Below are 16,943 nucleotides of genomic sequence, written 5' to 3'. Positions count from 1 at the left end.
GACGTTGACTCACCCCTTCGGAGACCCGCTGCCTCCCCACCGACGCCCTCCCCAGCTCTGTCGCCGGGCGTCTTTGGGGCAGTGCCTAACCTCCTTCAGCCCTGTTTCCACCGAAGGTTCCTTTCAAATAACTCCCGTTCCTCCGACCCCGCCTCTTCTGGGCTCCTTTGTCTGCCAGTGGTCAGAATGGCTTCAGGGACTACAAGTCATATGAGAAATGTTTGCCAAAGCCGGCAGTACCGTGAGGTAAAGGCAGAAGCAGGTGCACCCAACCCTGTGCTGCCTCCCGGGGCCACTGGTTAACGATCTGGGGTGTTCTCCTCCCGGAAGGCTATCAAGAATTGAGTTGAGGGGGCTGAACTGACAGTCTGGGCGGGAACCACGGGGCATCTGCTGACAGGTTGACAGCCAGACAAGGACACAAACCTAGGACACTGCAAGTGAGCTGCCATCCTTTCTAAGCCACAGCTTTCAAATCCTGAGAATGGGAATAACAGCATCTGCTACCAAGGGAGATGAGACTTAAGTGGGCTAAGGCAGGTGGAGTTGGCACAGCATCTGGCTTACTCATAGAGGTGAGCTATTATTATTAATGCCTTTTTGTCATCATTATTTGTATTAAAATTGGGAAGGGTCTCTAGCATTCTGTCAACCATGTCTAAGGCATCCTTCCTTTAAGGGAGCTCCCAGGTGGGTGTGAATTTTGAGATGCACGGGGGCATACTCATCCTCAGGCCATCCTGTGGCCAGCCTAATTCCCAAAGCCACTCACAGCAGTTGGGAAAGCACTATTTGGTCACCTCCTATACTGCAGGAGCCCAAGCTGGAAAGGGGAGGCCTCTTTTTTTTTTTTTAATTAATATTAACAAGCTTCCAGGACAAAGGGTCCCTGTATTTTCCAGCTGTCTTGTTGCAAAGTGCTTATCCACCTGTATTAAGTGTGAGGATGGGGCTGAGGTTGCCTCTGGAGGACTGGTGGCTTGTGTTGTTGGGGAAGGCAGGCACCACCCCGAGATACATGCAAATATATTCCACAAACTCATATATAAGTCTGCCTTTCATTCAGGACCCAGTGCAAGGGAAGGGGCACGCAGGAAGGGTTAATCGGGTGTGGCTCCCTGGCAGGAAGATCTAGGTTTTAAGGGAGGGAGCAAAGACAAAGAGGGGGAGAAATGGATTGGCAGAAAGGAGGTGGGCAGTGGCCACCCCAAGGGCAAAGGAATGGGAACGGGGTCGGCAGTGCCGGCACCCTGGGTTCTAGTCCCGGTCAGGGTGCCGCATTCTGTCCTGGTTGCTGCAGCTCTCTGCTGTGGCCCAGGAAGGCAGTGGAGGATGGCCCAAGTGCTTGGGCCCTGCACCCACATGGGAGACCAGGAGGAAGCACCTGGCTCCTGGCTTCGGATCGGCGGCCACTTGTGGGGGTGAACCAACGGAAAAGGAAGACCTTTCTCTCTGTCTCTCTCTCTCACTATCTAATATCTAACTCTGCCTGTCAAAAAAAAAAAAAAAAAAAAAAGGAATGGGAACCAGCAGCCTCCAGCAGGCAGTGAACAAGGGGGAGTCAGGAATCTAAGGTGGAGCCCCTGTCTCAGGGTCCCTCCTGTGCCTGCCTTCTCTGCGCCTCAGTCCCCCCACCCCTTGCTCCAGGTCATAAACTCAGGGCCAAGATGCCTCTGAGGGGCCACGGCCAGGTGTCCCTGCCATGAGAATATGAAGTTCCCTCGCCCCCTGACATGGACCTGGCTCCCAAGGTCTCCCCGAGTTCTGTCCATCTCCAGCTCTCAAGCCTACCCCCAATAGCCCAGCACACGGCACCCTACTCCAAGTCCCCCAGTGCTGTCGTCTTGCCACCTCCACTGAGCTTCCCTGTTGGCTGAGCGTGCTCTGACCACACGAGAACCCACACTTCCTAGAGGCGAGCTCTTCCGTGGATTGCCTGCTTCACCCTCCTCAGGAGAGTGGGAGCTGGTGGAAGCAAGGTCCGTGACACTGAATTCTGCATCCCATCCCTTCCCTCGAGGCTGAGCCAGAGTCAACCATCTAACAGGTAAGAGCAAAAGGACCCCTGCTTACTGGGCAGCCACCTACCCACGTGGAGTGGGTACTTATGACAGACATGAATTATGCACAACTTCCCCACTTGCCTCCAGTGCTCCCTCTATCTATAATCCACTCTGGACAGCACTATCAAAGTTTGTCTAACATGCAAGTCTGGTATCACTTCCTGGTTGCAGGCCTCTCCACAGCTCCTGGCTGCCCGTGTGAATCCAGGCCCCTTAGCATGGTACCAAGGAACCCCTGCTCTTGCTCTGCCGGGCTCTCTGGCTCCAGCTGCTTTCTCTTCCCCATTGTATTTTATTCTCCTGCAAGAATAAAGGGCTTCACGTTCATTCTACTGTTCTGGGCTCTGGTGGCTTTGCATGGGCTGTTCCCCTTGGCCCCGTGGGAGCTCCCGTTTGTCACTCCCCTGTGAAGCCTTCCCTGGCTTCCTAAAGCTAGTCACGCCCTCCTCTGTGCTATGGCATCATACTGCCATTACTTCCTGGTCTCCATACTAGGCCGTGAGGTCCTGGAGGGCACAGCCAGTGCTCAGAACGCAGCACTGAACTTTCAGGGCTGCAGAGGGCAGCTGCCAGTCCTCACTCTGCCTCTCTCCCTCTTACCAGCACCCGTGTGTTCTTTGGGAATCCAACCTTCTATCTGCATATAAGAACCAGAGCGTTTAGGTGGGAGCTGGGTCCCATCCTCAGCAATTGGGTCTTGTAACCGAGGCTTTGGCCAAGCAGCAGAAGCTCTGGACTTTGGCTAGAATTTCAGAGCACCTGACCTGCTCCTCTTCTAGACAGGATGGTGTGATGCTAGAAACTACTGTGGCCGTGTTGCCACCATGAGGAAAGACAATAATGAAATGAGATAGAAGGCAGAGCTAAGACAACTGTAGAAAAAGAGCCCTGAGCAACCTGCACGTGAAGCCCACCCATCTGTGGAGCTTCCAGGATGTCAGCCCACAAATGCTGTTGTAACACTGAACCGTGCTGAGCTGGGTTTTCTGAAACAGATAAAAACACCCTTGACTCAGGCCTAGTTCAGTGTTTGCCATGATGATCACTTCTGTTAGAGACTTAACACATATTTATCAAATGAAACTCTATGCACATCCGCACAGAGTTTATTATTCCCAGTTCTGGAATATATGTTGCCAAGATCAGACTGTTTGGTCCCAGGCTGGAGACGGAGGCTGCCCGAGCACCCCTCGCCCCCCAACACACACGCATCTCTCATTCCTGCTTGTGCTGGGCCTCCTTTGTGGACAGGCAGGGCTCCTCTGCAGGGCTACCAGAAGGAGGCCACAGACCTGGGTTTAAGTGCAGGACTCCTCTCCCTTGACCAAAGCTGTGCTCCCCAGGTAACCAAGTCTGTGACTGGCTCATCATGGAACTGTTCTGTAGCCACATCTTCTCAGGAAAGCAAACCCACAGGTAAAAGCAAGGCACAAACATCTTCCTTCCTGCCTGTTCTCATGGGGTAGCTGTGGCAACAGATGCGACAGTGTCCCACAATGGCCAAAGCCCTGCAGAAGCGGATGGAAGCATAACACACTCGGGCACAATTCAGCTTTTGGGGCTTCTTGGACCCTGCCATGCCCCCACCCAGCCCAGGGTGCAGGGAGCGGGTATCCTGGCCCCTCTCTGCTGTGATCACCAGGCTCAGGGAACTACCAAGGGCACTGCCACACTTCCCACACCTATTCCAGATGGCTGGGCCTGGGCTCCTGAGCCAGGAGGAGAGCGAGGGCCAGCGGATTCGGGGAACAGGCAGGGATGTGTCAGCCACTGAAAATCATTCCACTGATTTAAAAGACCATTAACATTCCCCAACTCCATTCACTTTAGGATTAACTTATACTTAGGTCTGGGCTTCAAGGCGAGTCACTAATTGCACTAGAGTTGATTTATCAAGTGCACAGTATTTCTATTACAAAATTATTGATTGGAGCTGATGTATTTTATCCTCAACAGGGCTGGTCCGAAAGCCCTTGGAAAATGAATGGAGCTGAGGTCAGCAGCGGGCAGCTCTGCACATTATTAGAAATTCATTGGAGTCACTGAAATCCAAGGCTGGACTCCTCATGGGGAAAGCCCTGGCTCTCCCAGACATGAAACTTTTAGTGACAAAGTGGGAAACAGGGTGTCCATCCCCAGAGCACAAGGCAGTGGCCCGAGAAGTGCACTCAGGTGATGGCAGCTGGTCCTACGTGCGTGGATTCGCTCTCCCTCTGGGTCTTCATGCTGGCCCTATTCTGGGGCCACAGATGTGGTTCTAGCCTAGTGAGAGGATGTCCCTGTACCCTACAGAGATGGGCCACCTTGGGCGTACGGCCCCAGAGGCCGCGGTGGGGACAGAGCTGGCCACGCTGCCTTCCATCCCCCCAACTCTCCATGAGGCCTTGCTGCTGGCGGTGCAGGAGTGCCAACTTCAGAAGCAGAGGCACACACCGATCCACTCTCCGTTGGACAATGGAGCTGACGGTGGTCATTTTCAGGCGAGAACAACCAGGAAACAGGGACATTCAGGAGGCAGAACCAGATGCTCAGACTGCTGTCAGTCAAGCGTTGCCCTGCCTTTATACTACTTGGCGCCTGGCACAAGGCAAACCTTCAAGAGCTGCTTTTTGAAGGCAATCCCTAGGAACCCCAGAGCTTAGGCTGCGGGAACCTGGCTCCAGGATCCTTCCAGCTATTGGAAGAACAGGTGGGACACCCTTACCCCTCAGTGTCAACATGGCCCACAGGGCACAGGCTGGTGCTGGGAACACAGGACCATTTCTAAGTGGGCGGGAGGGGTGTGTTCACCTTTTGAGACCCGTTCTTCCCCCCATGGCAGGTTCTGTAAACTGCGTATTCTACCCCTGGCTTGCATTTTCCTTTTGCTCGTTTCACCTGCCTCAGCTGGAGCGTGGAGGATTTCTAGCCGCAGAGCAGCAGAGCCAGACTGAGGATGTAGGCCAGGGGGAGGGGTTTCCTGCTCCCCCTGCCTTCTGTTCCTATGCTGTTCTCCCCTCCCCAGCCTCGGGTCAATGTGTAGCCTCTGCAGCCTGGGAGCCTGGAGGTTCCAGCCATTCCCTCTGCCTACACCCCCCCATCCCACACCCGACGAAGGCCGACCCGGAAGGACAGCTCCTCCCAGATTTCTCTGCCTGGGCCTGGGCGCCCTCATTCTGTCTGGTGGCAGGTGGCCCAGCTCCCGTCAGCCCTGCCACCCACGGCCACAGCTTTCTGTGGAGCTACCACTTGGTGCCATCACAGCATCTTCTGTCGGGGGACGTCACAGACTCTGTGAGCTCTTTATCTGCTCGTCTCCCAACAACAGTGCACCCTAAGGGCTCGGGGCCGGCACCGACACCCTGACTTACAGAGTAGACCCCAGGTGGCAAGTTCTACTTCCCTTCACATCAGTTTGCAAAGATCAGGGGCGTGTCCTAAAGCCCCGGGACTCCTCTGCCCGGGACTCCTCTGCCCCGGTCACGGGGCTCAGCACCACAAATGAAGGGAAACCAGTATCCAAAGATGACTGACTGCACCTGCCCTTAGGCGAGGGCAAAGGCTGCAGGACTCACTGCTCCTCCCCCCATAGGAAGCCTTTTTGGGGAGGTGGAGGCAAACTGAGTGGCCTCCCACCCCACTCCAAGCCTGCCTCCCCCTTCCCTCCCCATGAAGCTGGCCTGTCACCCATCTCCACACTAGGGCTGTCACCCCTCTCACCCCACCGGCCTCTTACTTTCACCCACGGTAAGAACAGGCCATGGCAGTCACCAGGACCAAGTGCACTTCCTGTCTGCAGAGCGAGGCTGAGCACAGCTCAATCCCTTCCTTACCACCTTACACTTTCCCTGCACCCCAGGGGCAGACCGATGCACAGGGCTGCCTGAGGGCTGAGTGGCAGCACCCCAAGGGCCAGAGGGGCTTGTGGGGCCGTGACTGGCCGGCTTCAGAGACAAGAAAAGATCCGCTCTGCTCGAGAACAGCGTGAGGAAGACGAAAACATGGGAGAGCTTTACGACGCCTTCCACTCCCGGTTCCATTCTTGGTCCCGCTAGCTGGACCCTGTCCACAGAGATCTCGGTGGAGGAGGCTCGCGCTGGGGGTGGTGGCCCAGTTCTGGACTGGGGGAGCAGGGAGCGTGAGGGGAGGTGGTGGTGGCTGATGGCGAGAACATGGATCCAAGCCCCTTGGCGACGTGGACAAGATGGAGCCCCTTCTCTTCCTGGCCCCCGCCTCCCCTGCAGCCGGCCGTGCTGTGCCGAGCCGTCGGGAACCCTGTAATATCAACTCAACAATGCATGTTCTACAACTACTGCTACAGCTACCAGGACATCTACTACAGTGCATGCATTTAGTTCAGTCCCACAGATACATACACTCTAAGAACAGGCAGGGGAGGTGTGAAATGTTTTACTGGACAACAGGTGTTTTGGAGTTGTAACTAATAAAAAAAAAATCGAAAACGAAAGTGTACAAAAAAAGACATTTCTCGAGAGTTGGATATGAGTTTGTTTCTTGAACTGTTTCATCTGAACAAGCAAAAACATGCAAACCAGCTGGTACTAACAGGAAGCTGGACACTGAGAGAGGATTAATAGGTGTGGACAAACCTTCCCGCTGAGCGTGCTCAGAAGAGTGTTTGAGAGGAGGTGTGCAGATCCTAGTGTAAGAGAGGCAGGAAAGTATGCCTCAGAGCCACTCTCACCGCAGCCCCAACCAAGCAAGAGAAAAGACAACAGAAACATGACTGCTCACACTCACCACACGTCGGGCGCTCACGAAACTAGACGGGAATAAAGCTGGCAAGTATAAAGCACAGTAAGGGGTCCTGGCTGGGGCCGGGGCTGGGCTGGGCAGGACGGGGCTGCCGGGGGCTGATCCATGGACCCGCTGGCAGCATCACCCCGAAACACAACAGGCTGCGGATCTGAACCACTTCCCTCGCCAGTGGGGGTGGTGATGGGGGGTGCGGGGGAGACATCTCCCGAACTGGATTTAGGTTTGGGGGTAGGACATGATGGGGCCACTGGAACTGAATGAACACGATCAAAATAAACAAACAAACTCTCGACTGAGCACAAGAAAAGATGACATTTCAAACTACCAGGTGAAGGAAAAAGAAAAGTGACCACTGATAGTGAAGTTATCTAGGAGTCGGCCGGGACCTCCCGGGGGCGGGGGTGGAGGGTGGGTGTCGCCTGAGCCCGGCTCTGCTCAGGTCCTGGGGGAGTTAGGAAAAGGGCAGGCTGGCCCAGAGGAGTGGGCCGAGGTGGGCGCAGAGCTCAAGGCCCCCCGTACCTCCTACCCTGACACTGTAGCCTTGACGGATACAAGCTGTCATTCTGAGCAAAACTGAAGCTGCCTCCCACCCCACAGCCCTCAGCAGGTGCTTCTTCACCTCTGGAAGTCATCATGGAAGGGGGAGAAATAAAACCAAAATGATGGAGCTAGTCAAATCCCTAAGCCATGTCCGAGGGCCCTGAGGAACAGGGGCCATGCTGCCTGCTTGGGGTCACCTGGCAGGTGCAGCATGGTACCAGACTCAAGGCAGGATTCAGCAGACTCCAGCAGCTGGGGCTGCTTGTCAGGAGGCTGGAGGAGCACCCTTATCCCCTGGGGAGAGGAGAGGCAGGTGGGGCGGGGCTGCTGGGGCTGGTGCGGACTCATGCACATACTCAAACGAGTGCAGGCGGGCCCCCTTGGTTCCCAGCCAAGAGCTCCTGCTTCTGAGGGCCCGCCCCAGGCAGATGACTGGCCAACCCATCAGGCTTGGCGTCTAGATGGCTTTCCAGAGGGAGGGAGGTGACAGTCCCCCTACCTGTTCAGGTCCAAAAGTGGGGCCAGGGTCCCCAGTCTACCTGTGGGCTGGTGTCTTCCAGCCCAGGTGGCGCTCTGACCTCCGTGGGTTCTGTCTCGTTACCGCCTCACACCCGTGCACCCCAGGCAGCCCAGGGTGGGCACCTCGGAGATGAGGATTTACTCCTTGCACTGGCCCAGGCTGGTGTAGGGCAGGTGGTCGGGAAGCACACTCCTGAATACGATTCACTAACAGTGCAGCAATGAGCATGGCTGACCTAGAATGGCCTGGGGGAGATGTTGCTCCCGATGGAGATGGCTACAAATAAAACACCACTGAGCCTGGAAAAAAAAATGCGTGGCTGGAGATGACCTTGCGGGTTAGGAGTTAGGGGGGAGGGTGGGATTCCCGTCTGACTCGGGGGAGGGGTCTGTGGGAGGGCAGGGGTGGCGGGTGCAGAGACCGCTCTCCGACTGGCAAAGAACCCCATGCTGCCCTTTAAACTTGCCATGAAGTCAAGGAGAACGGGGGGGTGGGGTGGGGTGGGGAGAAAGGCAGGGTTAATTTCGGGTTAAAGTTTAGTTTCATAATCCAAGTTACAAAAAGAGAGGAACTGAACGGAGAAAACCACAACCAGCAACACTCAAAAATCTCAAAAGGTTTTTTTTTTTTTTTTTAGTTTCTTTGAAATCTTTCCCCCGCCCCACCCAGACCCTCCCCCACTCCCTTCTATCCCCAACCCAGGCACAGATAGGGCTGAGGAGGCTTTTTTGTCTTGATACCAAAAAGCACTCAAGATAAAAACAAATCAAACGGAACAGGGAGACATGAGGCAGCTGTGCACCTGCGCCCAGGGCCCAGGGGCGGGGGGAGGGGGTGGCTGAGGGACACTGGCCAGAGAGCAGGTGGGACAGCTGGAGACTGCCACAGCGGGTGGAGCCCAGGACATGTCTGCCTGGAGTCTGCCCGCCTGCCAGTTCTTTGGCGAACTGCCCCCCAGCAGACCCCAGGAATCCCCTGGCCCCTCCAAATACAACCCCAGGGGATGGTCAGGGGAGGGGGTCCTTTGTAGCTCCGAGGCAGTGCCAGTTTGCATGGAACGGATTTTTGACTGACGTTTTCTAACGGGCCTCACCGTGCCAGGTGCTCTCCACCAAGGGCTCGGCTCCCTGAAATTTGCTCTCCGGGCCTCTGCCGCTCCACTTCCTGGTGCCCTCACCAGACCCCCGCCCAGCCCCACCCTCCTCAGAGCCCCGCTCCATCCCACTAAGCGCCTCCCGGGGTGCTCCAGGCCCTGCCCACAGGGTGTGGGACACAGGTGCAAGCCAAGGCTGCTGAGCTGAGGGTGGAGTGGGCTAGGGAGGCTCCCGGCGCCCTCTGGGAGGACAGATGGACAGCAGGGACCTGCCCCGGTCCTGGCACAGCCCCACCATGCTGCCGAGAGCCTCCGTGTTATCTGGGGGGGAATGCGGCCTCTAAGAGGTCCTACTGGAGACAGAAGGCCTGGGGCGACCTCTGGGAGGGAAAGCCCCTGAGCCCGGTGGCCAAGGCAGCCCAGGAGCCTCACTCACACACTGGGAGGCAGCAGGACCAGGGTTGCCCCACCTGGCCTGCAAGGGCCCTGAGGTTCAGCCGATCAGCAAGGCCACCTGCCAGGGGCAGCAGGGGCTGAGGGGACACCCTCACTCCTCCCCCAGCTGGGTCAGAGCCCGAGGAAAGGAATCTAAGGAACCAGCAAAAGCTAGGGAGGCGAATGACCCCTGGTGTGCAGGTCGGGGCGGGAGAGGTCCAGTCAAAACCTGAGTTTTCTCCTTCCCAGGGGCCGCCCTCCCCGCCCCCCGCCCGGGCTGTGGTGAGAGGAGTGTTGGACAGAGGCAGCCACACAGACCCACAGCGCCTTTATCTTCTCCCGCACACTGGGCATGCCTGGGAGCCGCCTGTCCCATACACCTCCCTACCTGATCCGCGGGCCGCCGCCACTGCTGCCGCCGCCACTGGTCCGTAGGCCGCCGCCGGGAAGCCTGCGGAGAGAGGGGTGTTGGCAGTCAGGAGGGGGCCCCGCGCGGGGCCTGTGTCCCGGGCCCCACGGCCCCACCCCTCCACACACAGGACAGGCGTGGGGGAGGGACCTGCACGGCAGCCTGGGGGTGGGGGTGAGGAGGCGTGGACCTGCGGCGTTTAGGCTTCTGGAAGGCACAGCATGGTCAGGTGAGCCTGTCACCCCAGGCACTGGCCCTAACAGGCCCTCAGAAATGACTGAAGAGTATGAAGGGCATCTTCCCCGAGGCCCAGGGCTATGCCGACCCCACACTGATGGACGCGTGGTGGCTCCCAGGGGGCTCTGGCGACAACAGGGCCACACATGGCTGGGCTGGCCGGCGGCGGCTCCTTCCTTGCAGGGGGTCTGGGCTGTGTGCTCAGCCATGGCCACAGGCGGGAGGCAGCAGACATGGCCTCCTGACAGAATGGGCACTCGGCCGGGACACGGCTCACCTCCAGCTCTCCTCCACGCCTCTGCACTTGAGACTTGTCAAAACTTCCCGACAGCAGCTCTCTAGTCCTCAGTCTGAATGTGTGTGCGTGAGTGTGTGTGCATGTGTGTGTATCCAGGGGCTGTGTACACCTGTGGAGCCAGAGTGGGGAGCAGTAGGGGGCTGCAGGACTGGGTGTGGGGTAAACCCCGTAGCATTGTTGGATCTGTACCCTGACTTCCTCCAGCAATTATGGGGACTCAGATGTGGCTCCTCTGCCTGAAGCCCCCAGCCCAGAGGAAGCTGGCATTGGAGGGTCTCCAGGGGGTCTCTGGGGTCCTTCTTCATCAAGGCTTGTGCCCTCTGAAAATGCTCTGGGCAGTAAGGCTGTCCCCATAACAGGCCAAGGGGACCAAGGGGACCCTGTGTGGCTACAGAATGCTCAGAGAAGGAAGAGGCGAGCCAAGTGCCTGCCGGCATCTGGGCTTCTTCTGGCCACCAGCAGGTGCACACAGAGCCACATGCTGGGACACACACACACAACCATTCTCTGCCTTCCAGGCACACTTGGAGGCCTGACTGCAAGACCCCTTGGCAATGACTGTGGCTTTAAGGGTGTGTCAGAAGCCAGCCGCGAACTTAACAAGCAGCCCCACCAGAGCTGCTCAATGCCAGGCACTGAGCCTTCCACACAGGGGCTGGGGGTGGAGTGGGGGTTTTCTCCGAGACACGAGGGAGGAAGACATGCACCGTGAGGGCGGGGAGCAGAGGAGGAAGGAGAGAGAGGTCCCCCAGACAGAGCGAACTAGAAGCCCACTACGTTCTAAGCCTATGGGCCTCGCTACACGGTACTACTGAAGGGAGAGTTGAAAGGAACACAGCTACTCTAGAAGGTCAGCTAGGCTACTGAAAACGGCAACGAGAGAGACATACTTGCATTTAAATATGGTAATAGGGCTGTTGGAGGGGGAAAAAGAAAGATCCAGGTGAAATAAATGCACGCGGTTGTCCCTGGCTGCCGCGGGCAGGGGTCTCCCAGCTCCCATGAAGACCACGCGCTCCGGCCTGGAGGCCGCTCCCTTCCCCAGAGGGTGGCGGTGGCAGTGAACCCAGAGGGAGGCGGAGGAGGGGACCCCCCGCCACGTCCTCTCCCCATGTCTTCTGGGCAGGATCTAGATTTCTGAAGAGGTGGGTGCTGGCGGAAATCGCTGAAGGAAAATAAGGAAGAAGTGATGTTATTTCCCCTGTCCCAGCCCTCGGCCCACCTGGGCTCCTGCTGCAGGTGCAGAGCAGGGCTCAGGGGATGCAGGAGGAGGAGGAGGAAGCAGGTCGGGGAGAGGAGGAAGGGCAAGTGGTCCTCTCGCACCCTCTCTCCAGGTACTCGAAACAGGAGGTCTCCTTGGAAGCACAAAGGGCAATGCGGCGGTGGGGAGGTGGGGAGGCAGGACCAGGGGCGGGGAGTGTGGGCCACACAAGGACTCATTAACAAAAGGTTTATCTTCTGGAGCTGAGTGCGTTTTGGACCCAACGTCTGAGACAAAGAGGAAGGGAAAAAGCAAAACAAAACTGGTCCAGGAGAGGAAATCCATTATCCTTAATCTCAGATAAAGGTTCCTGCCAGAGAGAGAGCATCTGACACTGCTGAGGGCTGCAGGCTCATCTCCACCATCAACAACAACAAGGAGGCTAAGTTGGGGCCACAGGTGCGAGAGGGGTGCTGTGGGGGAGAGCCAGCAGCACCCCCACACTGTCGCTGCCCCTCCTTCTGAGACACCAGCCACCCTCAATACCCCCGGCAGGGGAGGAGAGTGCCTGCACCAGCATCCCGCTGTCCTCATGGCCACTGCCCCTGCTGTGCAGCCTCCACTGTCACCCCAGATAGGTTCCCCACTGGCAGAGGGCTGAGCACAGATACAGGGAAACTCTGTGTGTCCTGGGGGCTGCCACAGGCCACAGCTGCAGAGTCATGGGCTGCTAGGACTGGGGTACAGCCTGTCTCTGGGACAGGCCCTGCATAGGAGGCCCTTGGCGAAAACACTCCTCCAAGGAAGAGAAGCCTCACCAAGTCCCTCACCCCACCCCCGCCCCGGGCCCTGTTTTCACCAGGTCCCCAGGACAGGCCGCCTCCCTGGGAAACCAGGACAGGGCTCTCCTGGGGAAGAGTGCAAGGGATCAGGCAGGTGGTCTGGCCAGGTTCAGGACTTCCGATAGGGCTGAGGCCAAGTTGTGATGGAGCTCCCTGGCGCCGTGCACCCAAGGCCACTTTAGCACCTTACTTACTGCCCACGGTACAGAATGACTGGCAGCCACGCCTGCTGCTGGGGGAAGTGCAACGGGGACCCCCTCCTCCACACGGCTTCCAGGACAATGCATGAGGCAGGTGGCAGACCCCTTGCGAGCCAGGTTAGCACATGCGGCAGAGAGCACACAGACTTGGAGCTGGCCTGGGTACACATCCTGGCTCTGTCACTGGCTGCGTCACACTGGGCAAATGACTTACTCTCTCGTTGCCTTGCTGTCTCCATCCATAATGGGGATGACGATATTAATGCAGAGTTAACATAAGCAAAATGCACAGACGAACGCCTGGCAGTGAGTTAGCTTAAACGAGTGTCAGCTGTCACTATGAGGTGGCCACCAGGCCTCTGCCCACCCAGCAGCCCGGTCATCAGGACAGGGTCCTTCCCATGCGGGGAGTTCTGCTTTCTCCAGGTTGGAAGCCAAGGTCACAGCCAGGGGCCCATCCCCCCTCACTGACATCAGCAGTCTGCAACCCCTCCTCACCTCCCAACTTCATCATGTCTGTTTCAGGGAGCTATGTTCCCATAGCTCAAAATCAGAACACGCGTTGGATTCAGTTGGGATGCTGTCATGCAGGCCTGATGCCTTCTGTATGCTGAGAGGAAACCCAGCAGGAAGGAGGGGATCTCAGAGCCTCTGGGAGCCCCAGGTTGGCGACCCGGGAAGTCAGGTACCAGGAATGCAGTGTGTTCCTCCTGCCTGGAAACCTCACATTCAACAAGAGGATGCCTGGCTACGAGAGAATGAAGTCCGGGCACAGCCAAGGCACCACCTGCTGCAGGAGCTTCGGGATTGAACAGGGGCCAGACCCAAAGGCCTGGAGCTCCTCCAGGAAAAGGCAGGCCCATGGGGAGGCACAGCTCAGCCTGCAGCCCCGCTGCCCTCTTCTTTGCTGTGTGACTTGGGGATGCTCTTGTACTTCTCTGAGCCCTGAGTAACTCCCCTCTCTGCAAGGAGGGCAGGCAAGGTGACCTGCACAAGCTCTCCCAGCCTAAGAGGCAGACACTAACACAACTCTGGGGCCAGTGACTCCTCTAAGTGGAGAGCTTCGCCATTCCACCAACAGCGAACGGGACACTTGGTTGCACCTGCACAGCTCGGAGACTTTACTGCAAGCTCAAAGTCAAAGTCATTTTTTTTGAGAATTACATGACGTCACATCTACGTGGTGCCAGTTTTCTGCCTGTTTCATGCACATCTGGTCTCTCATGCTGGGCAGGGACTCAGCCACACATCCCATTTAGGATCTACCCCACAGCCCCCCCACCCCATTCAGCGAGAGCCGGATGACGTCAGGCTGCATGGGTGCAGCACACGTGAGGCTGGAGTCACTGTGGGGGTCAGCAGCCTCTCTGCCCCACGATCCTCCACCCAGCAGCAGCAAACTCAGATGCCGTGGGAGTGGGCCGGGGCAGGGCTGCTCCAGCAGGGGGTGCTTTGCCTGGTGCACCGATTCCCACCCTGACTGTTCACTGGAACCCCTCTGGGAGCTTTAACGGATGCAGGCACCTGGGTCCCACCTGGGCACTTCCCATTCATTGGGTCTGCAGGGCAGCCTGAATGTCGGGATCTTTCAAAGCTGCCCAGGCCATCCCAGGGTCCGGTCAAGGTTCAAAAGCTGTGGCTTAAAGACATTTAAAACGCTGAAAAAGGGAAGTCCCGGCGCATATCTGTAGTCTGCCAGCCCCAGCACCTTGTGCGAGGGAAGGGCTTCCCTCAAGACTGGTGGATCTGGTGTCTGCACCGAGCAGCAGGGCACAGTCATACTGGCTCCGGCCCAACCGGCAGCCTCAGAGAAGACCGGTATGTTCCAGGGGCCTTCTGGACCATCCTGATGCACAGGAGAGCAGGCAGCCTGGGGCAGGGGTCTCAGTTTGTAGTATGCTCCTAAGGCACACTGCCTGCTACTGCAAGCCTGCTCCTCCACTCCTCTCCCCTGCTTGGTGTGAGAAGTTGACAGCCTGGGCGTGGACTGCCTGGGGTCTGCCTCTGGCTCAATCACTACTTTACTTCTACGACCTCGGCTGGGTCGGCGGCCCCCTCAGTGCCCCTCTCACCAAGAGGAGGGCAGAGACATCTGCAGCAGCACCTCACGGCTCCAGTGCTGAAGGAGCCCTGTAAAAGCGTCTCCCGGAACAGGCAGCCCCAGGCCCGAAGGGCCCTGTGCAGTGCCACTTCTCCTACGCTGTGCTTGCTTGACGTCTTCTCCACCCCCTTCCCTCTCGCCACAGCGATTTCTATAGAAACCTCAGACGTTCTTGGCTAAACCCAGTGTTGCTTCGCTGAATCCAAACACTTAAAAATAAGCAACAGAAAGAAGAAACTGTCACCCAGAATGTAGGAAACACGTCCGCCAAGAGTTTGGAAACACTGCCACCTGTCATCCTGGCTGGCCCAGGAGGCTCCTGCCTGGGGCGGCAGGGCCATGTCCCTTTAAGGAAATCCACAGGGCTGACTTTTGCGCAGACAAGAGCGGACCATGGCTGCAGATGGGTGAGGGTGGAGAAAAGGTAGGTCATGCATTTTTGGAATGGGAGAACTCAGGAGTTCACATCTGAGGGCCAAATTGATAACCCCAGGGACACACTGATGTGATTAAGCTGTAAAATTCGGCTTCAGAGGAAGCTGGTGCATGTCCATGCGAAACAAAAGCCACACCAAACCCCAAGTTCCTGCCATTCAAAATGGGAACATGATGACGCAGACCTTTGCAGGAGCAAGCCTGACAGTCCGGGAGTGCGCAACAGCATCTCCCCCAGGGGACTCCCACAGCGAGCACACAGCTGGGGGCTCTGCATGGGGGCAGCCTCACCTTCAGCCCTTGGCCATCACCAAGAAAATGAGTCTCCTAGAAACTGGCAACTGGCCTTCCAGAGAGGAGGGGGCCAAGGGGCCAAGGGCGAGGGCGAGGGCGAGGGTGAGGCCTGCCTGCTGGTGAGGGATACCAGTGGGCTGCTCTGGCCTGGCCCCTGGGTCGTCCCTGTTGCCTAAGGGAGAACAGAGGTGCTGGGGGCCAGAGCCCTTGTGGTGCTAGTACCCAAAACAATGATGGCTCAAAATTGCACCCCAGCAAGTTTCAACAGTACAGCCAACTCCATTTTTGAAAAACTAGCACCCCTTTGGATTCTTCGATGGGAATGAAGGGCAGGTGCACTGTGCAGCCACCCTTGACGAGAACTTGTGAGGGCAACTCGGCTCGGATGAGAGGTTTTCAGGAAGCCTAAGAGAGACGGCAGGGAGCTCTCCTGGGAAACGCCAAGGAAACTTCCAGAACCTGGGTGCCAGGCCAGGGGTGGGAGGTGTTTGCCTGCAGGTTCCTTCTGACATGGAGGCACTGGGGGAACAGAAGAGTGCCTGGTGCCACTGCGCCCTCTTCTGTGTGCACCTGCTGCCTGTCACCTTGCTGAAGGGTGCAGCAGCTCCGGAATGGGCTTTGTTCTCAGCCTGAGCCTGGCTCGCTACTCAAGAGGTGGAGTCAGGGCTGCAAAGGGACGGCGGAGGGTGCTTGGACCTTCACCCACCCTCACAGGTGTGCCAGACCCACAGGGCCAGCGTGCCGGGCCTGTTCCTCCCACCTCCCCTCTTCCAAAAAGCCATGATCTCAAACTGGCTGCACAGTGAATCCCCTGGGGAGCTTAAAAATACCCTCATGCTTGGTCCCTACCCCCAGGAGATCCTGATTGAATCTGTCTGGGGTGCAGCCTGGACCATAGAAGTCGGAAAAGCTCCCCAGAGAATCCTAATGTGCAGTTGAAGCTGAGAACACTGCCCAAGGCACTGTTCGCTCCAGTCCTGGACTCTCTTGGGAGGCAGGAAGCAGTAAGCTCTAGCCAGGGACATTGGCCCAGTATCCTTCCCCTGGGGCCCTTTTTCCTCCTGAATTACCGGATCCCTCCCACGGGACAGCAGGCGCCCTGTGCTCCCCAAACATCTGACAACACTGGCAGCAGGATTCCTCACTCCACACCAATCCACAGCCCCTGGCCTGAGCGCCTACTGCATGGCAGCCACTGCTGTAAGCTGAAGCTCCCCAGTTGCTGGCCTCGGATGGGGGTGGGGGCTGCACATAAACCAACTCCCCAGAAAGGGGAAGCTGGGCCTTGGGCTAAAGGAGGCTGTGGCTCCCTCCGCCAGGGAGAAGGCAGGACGCCTGTGCCTCAGACCCATCTAGCTTACAGCCAGGCCTTGGGCTATGGCTGCTTTAAGGTCTCTATAACTACCTGGATGAAGATGGAGACGGCAAGCACAGGATTCGGTCCTCAGGGACAGAAGCATGGGGGTGGCCGATCGGAAAGTTTTCTTCCCATGGCTGTGATCTTGACCTGGCCCCCA

At 57.5% G+C, this 16,943-nt stretch overlaps 1 protein-coding gene across 11 annotated transcripts in view; it reads right to left on the bottom strand.

Annotated features, from left to right (window-relative positions):
* Positions 1 to 16,943, bottom strand: part of MSI2 (musashi RNA binding protein 2) — a 406,247-nt gene that overhangs the window by 20,248 nt on the left and 369,056 nt on the right. For all 11 annotated transcript variants that reach the window (XM_062175386.1, XM_062175387.1, XM_062175389.1 and 8 more), the window contains one exon: positions 9,798 to 9,860. In XM_062175386.1, the coding sequence (XP_062031370.1) occupies positions 9,798 to 9,860 (63 nt within the window). The remainder of the gene's footprint in view (positions 1 to 9,797; positions 9,861 to 16,943) is intronic.

This window comes from Lepus europaeus, chromosome 18, assembly GCF_033115175.1.
Source record: "Lepus europaeus isolate LE1 chromosome 18, mLepTim1.pri, whole genome shotgun sequence".
NCBI classification, from domain to species: Eukaryota; Metazoa; Chordata; class Mammalia; order Lagomorpha; family Leporidae; genus Lepus; species Lepus europaeus.
The sequence above is the reverse complement of the archived record's forward strand: the minus strand, read 5'-3'. Positions and strand labels throughout refer to the sequence as shown.